The sequence below is a fragment of the Tachypleus tridentatus genome, chromosome 13 (assembly GCF_004210375.1).
Source record: "Tachypleus tridentatus isolate NWPU-2018 chromosome 13, ASM421037v1, whole genome shotgun sequence".
NCBI lineage: Eukaryota > Metazoa > Arthropoda > Merostomata > Xiphosura > Limulidae > Tachypleus > Tachypleus tridentatus.
Window position 1 is genome coordinate 213483612 of NC_134837.1, and position 5470 is coordinate 213489081.

General features: G+C 35.3%; 1 protein-coding gene across 1 annotated transcript; it reads left to right on the plus strand.

Moving 5' to 3' along the window:
* The first annotated feature begins 2258 nt into the window (after nucleotides 1-2258).
* LOC143236458 (uncharacterized) lies at nucleotides 2259-4339 on the plus strand. Its single transcript, XM_076474739.1, has 3 exons — nucleotides 2259-2545; nucleotides 2999-3354; nucleotides 3445-4339. Exons 1-3 carry the CDS (start codon nucleotides 2368-2370, stop codon nucleotides 4306-4308), a joined length of 1398 nt encoding a protein of 465 aa, XP_076330854.1. The 5' UTR covers nucleotides 2259-2367; the 3' UTR covers nucleotides 4309-4339.
* Nucleotides 4340-5470: the final 1131 nt, after the last annotated feature.

A 5470-nucleotide genomic window follows, 5' to 3' on the forward strand; every position in this document is an offset into this window, starting at 1 on the left:
ATTTGATTTTGGGGCCACTGTTTTGATTTGACTTTGAAGACCCAACTAAAGTTCACCTTTTATGTTACTTGGCTTATTATCAAAGACAGGTTGAGACCCTTTTGCACCAAAGGTTCTGTAATCAATCCAAAAAGGGCTTAGGCTTTCGTTGATTTCACCAAGAATAAGCCTAAAACGTTTCTTTAATAACACCTTCTGAAACGTAGAGAAAGCAGACAGAAAGTTGCTCGTCACAAATGATATCCATGGTTACATCTGCGATGACGGAGAAAAAAACACTGGACTTTACTTAATTGGTTATTAATTTTCTCACATTCATCGCAACCAGATTCAAAATCTCATTTTGAATATTCCAAATAAACCATTGTTTACGTCGGCCAACTAGCTCTGTGAACTTTCCCTTAAACCATGAAAGATCCCTACTCCACAGGTGCAAAAGTTCAAGAAAATTCCCTCGATTTACATCAGTAGGATCACATACATCATGGTCACCTTTAATGGCAATGTATTGTTCGCAAGAAAAACGAATGTTTCTATCACTTTTGAAAGATAAAGTCTGTTCAGTTGTATTTCATTTTCCCTTTGTTTATTGGCTTGAACTAGTACAGAGCTCTGACGAATTTCTGTTACTTTTGAATGGATCCATGCTCTTATTGAATTTTGATGGCTTACACTTTTAGCGTGTTTTTGCAATTTTTCTGGTTTTGACCATTTAACAAATGTAAATATCTTACAAGATTTTGGAGCAAAAGTTTTATGAGGATAACAAGTTGCAGAATAGGAATCTTGATTATAAAATACTCAAGATAATTTTTATACCATTTAGATTTAAATGAAAACGAAACCCATAGATAGGAATTTGGAAAGTTGTGGTTGTTGTGGACCGACAAATTTAAAACCACTAGCTTTTCTGCCGACTGCTCTCTCCGAATAGTTTCATTTTGATCCTCTTCTAAATTGTCACTGGATGAATCAGAATTTATTAGGAGAAGTTCCACCTCTTCCAAAAGAGCTTCATCCTGAAAGTCGTGTGCCTTTTTTGAAACAGTACTTTCGACTTTTGTCAAAACTAAATCAGTCAAACTTTTTTTCTTGAGAGTTTGAATCATTCTTTACTTCTCTTTGTTTGTTTGTTTGGAATTTCGCACAAAGCTACTCGAGGGCTATCTGTGCTAGCCGTCCCTAATTTAGCAGTGTAAGACTAGAGGGAAGGCAGCTAGTCATTACCACCCACCGCCAACTCTTGGGCTACTCTTTTTACCAACGAATAGTGGGATTGACCGTCACATTATACACCTCCACGGCTGGGAGGGCGAGCATGTTTGGCGCGACGCAGGCGCGAACCCGCGACCCTCGGATTACGAGTCGCACGCCTTACGCGCTTGGCCATGCCGGGCCCTCTACTTCTCTTGACTTTTCATTAGTTTTGATTTCCATGAGTGATGAGGTAGATGGAGCTGAAGAAAAACTTTGGCATATATATTTTTTTCGATTTTGATACTATTTCAGAGAACTTTGGACTTCTACCTGTCTTCAACATATCACTGTGGCGGCTTTAAATATGTCTGTTTCTATAGTCATTGTCCATAAAGTTTCTCACATTCTAATCATTTGACACTATGATTATTATTTGCATCTCTTTTTTCAGGCATCATTGTACTTATTACGAAAAAGATCTGAAACTCAAAAAGGTAAAAAGTGATTAGTCCTAAAATGGGGGAAAAAATCAATGAAATGAAAACGGCTCATGTAATCTTAAAAACAAAAAAGTATTCTATATATTCATTATTTAAAAGACATTTCTGACCTCCATGCCCTGGTCAGTCTAAAATACAAAAAAAAGTCCGAAAATTAATGTATTAAATTTTATTAAATTATTCAGAAACTATAAATATATTTTAGATAAAAATAAACATTTAACAATACAATTAAGAAAATAATATTTTTATTATCTAATTAAAATACCAGACTTAAAAAAGTGGTTTTCTTCTAAAAACTTTATTCTCTTTATATATTTTTTGTATATTTATCTCATAAATATTAATTACAAAACAGAAAAAAAATCTTTATATTTATTATTCAACCATAACGAGACGGAAAAGAAAAAAAAAATACAGAATTACGTTGGTCATTCAATTATCTGGCTTGATCCAGTGTTCAGTTTTTTACTGACATGCATAGGCTCGTGCTCCGACGGTGAGGAAATGAGTGAAGAAAAACAAAATTCAAATCTTAATCTCGATATTCTTATAGAGGTTTTGCGTGTGACGTCACTCTTGACCTAGTTACTGCTGACCGCCATGATGGGTGGCACGCTCGGCGTGTTTATATTCCAACACAAGGGTGATTCATAGTCAAAAGTGCGCGATGGTACACTCGTGTTGTGCATTTAACTGTTCAAATCGACATGGACAGGTGGAAAATGTGTCATACTACAGATTTCCTAAAGATCCAGACCGAAGAAGACGATGGATTGCAGCTGTCAATAGGAAAAACTGGACACCCACAGAGCACACCAGACTTTGTAGTAAACATTTTGTGTCAGGTATGTATAATTCATCTATAGCCGGGCTGAATAAATTGAAACTTACATGCATGATATGTGTATAGCAGAACACACTGCAGCACCACTCAAAGAAATTTTTTGCACACTTTTCTTTTACTTTTAAATAACTGAATAGTAAATTTACTGAAGGAACAATATCATTCATGATGAATAGGTTATATAGCAATTTGTACATTAAGACAAAATGTTAATATTCTTAAAGGACCAATTTAAGTGATTCATCAGAAAACCACAACTGGCACAAGATTAAAAAGTGTGCAAATAATTACTTTGTTGGCTGTACATTCAGTTGTTAAACAATGTTCAGCATATTCAGTTATATATATATATATATTCAGTTAAAAGTGTACAGTGTATCTGTTATATATATAAATATTATCTGATGATGCCTGTAGATCTATATCTTAAGTAAATTATTGTACTCTGTTTAAGGGACGAAGAGTGATGATTCCCTATCACCTGACTATGTACCTTCCATATTTCATTTTACACGTTCTCCCCTGAAGAGAAGGAAAGCTGCTGAATTGTGTAAATATGAAAACAGGAAAGAAGTGACCAAAAGGAGAAAAGAACAACAAAAGAGACATGAAGCTGCTGCTGGGCTGCTTGACCTTGCTTTCATAGAATCTGCTGGCACTGCTGCCACTGATAGCAGCTGTACTGATTCTGCTGATGAACTTGAAGCTACATATGATACTTTTGACTTGTGTACATCACAATATACAACTGAGACATGTATGCAGACGGAAATATCATTCACAGACTTAGTTAGACTTGAATCTGAATGCTAACAGTTGCGGAATGAAGTCCTCCATTATAAAAGTGTAGCAAAAGCGAACTGTTTCGAAGATGCTACTTTTGCAAATGACGACGAGTAGGTCAAATACTGTACAGGTCTGCCGTCATATGCAGTGATGATGATCATATTCAACCAAATTTACAGATATTTCCGAGATACACAGTCAGTCTCTAAATTTCAACAATTCATATTGACACTCATGAGACTGCGATTGGATGTGCCACTGCAGCTCTTAGGATACATATTTGGATTGCACACCTCAACAGTATCACGCATATTTCAGGAGGTCATAAATGTCATGAATATTCGACTGGTACCAAAATTTCTTTTCTGGCCTGAGAGAGAGGAACTAAGAATGAGGTTGCCCGTGTCTTTTCGTGAGAAGTTTTCAAAGTGTGCCTGCATCATTGATTGTTTCGAAATATTCATACAGCGGCCGTCAGACCTCCAGGCACGAGCAGACACCTATTCAAGTTACAAGTCCCATAATACTGTCAAATACCTCATAGGTATTGCTCTGCAAGGAGTTGTAATTTTTATCTCAAAGGGATGGGGAGGACGAACAAGTGATGTCCATCTTACCGAAAACTGTGGGTTTTTAGCCAATATAATTCCTGGTGATGTTATACTGGCAGACCGTGGGTTCACTATATCTGAATCTGTTGCTTTCTGTAATGCAGAACTTAAAATACCAGCTTTTACAAAAGGAAAACAACAGCTTAGTGCACTGGATGTTGAAACTTCACGTGTCCTTGCTTCTGCGAGAATACATGTTGAGAGGGTGATCGGCATGGTACGCCAAAAGTATTCTATGCTTGAAAGTACTATTCCAATTACGCTGTTACAAACTGATCAAAGTTGTAATTTAACAACATTAGACAAAATAGTAAGAGTGGCATGTGCTCTAACAAACATCTCTCCATCTGTTGTGCCATTTGATTGACATTGTCCTATATATATTTATTGTACATAAGACACACTTTTATTTTGTTTACATTTCAGTATTCATTCATGGGTGCTTGTTTAAGAGTTACACTTTTGCATAGTTTAAAACTACCTTGTTAAAAAAATTGTACTTCTGGAAATCTTAAATAATACATAATGCATGCTAGAAATTCATATCTTAAATTTTATTTTGCCTGCAAACACGTATGTTGTGAAGCATAATAAACAGCATGAATATCTACATATTGCACTCTGTCTAATTATTTTCATCCATTAATATTTCATATCCTTGGCTAAAAAGGGTGAATATAAATTATAATGTATAGTGACAGCACATTGAGATAAAATACACTGTACTTGTATATAACATCCATGCTAAAGAGGTGAAATTTACATGTGAATAGTACTGAATACAGCAGTTGTTAACTCGTTCAGCCACCCAATATGGCGGTATGTTTACAAACCTCGTTGTGGTCACGTGACACTAATAGGTTCACGCAAAACCTCTATAGTAATTTTCTGTCTCTCTATCCGTATCATATTTCTTCCCTATTCCTTCCATATTTTCTTTCCTTTTCTCCTCTCCTTTTACTTTTCTTTATTTCCCTCCGTGAGTGTATGGTTTTCTCTAAAGTGGGGAGTCAAATGATTTCTCCTGACCTCTTACGATTGTAAGATTGTAAAGGAACAGCATAATAATTTTCATATTTAATAGTCAAAGTAGTATGATTTAGGGCCACATTAATCTTCAGAGGGTGGGAGTCATCTTCAATGGAGATAGTTTCATTTTTGTAATAAGATGGTTAGCCTTTTGAATGGGTTTTCGTGGAGTGGTGAGGAGAAAGTAAACTTAAGTGAGTTAAGAAAACGTTTAATGTGTATATGAATGACAAAGGCTCACTTTAAAGTTTTTATTATTATTATTATTGTAATTTAATATAGAGGATGTAACAGCCGTGAAGAAGCGGTAAATCCTATGTTGTCTCACAAAGTTTTGTTCTGTTAACATTTCGTTGTTTTACTACGTGAATCTTGTAGAGTACTTATTTCTGTAGGTGTGGGGTGTAAAAAAGAAAAAAAAATCCTGTCTAACATTATGGTTGTTTTTCATCCCAAAAAAACAATAAGAAAATCCTCTGTTCATAATTAACTGTCAGGTC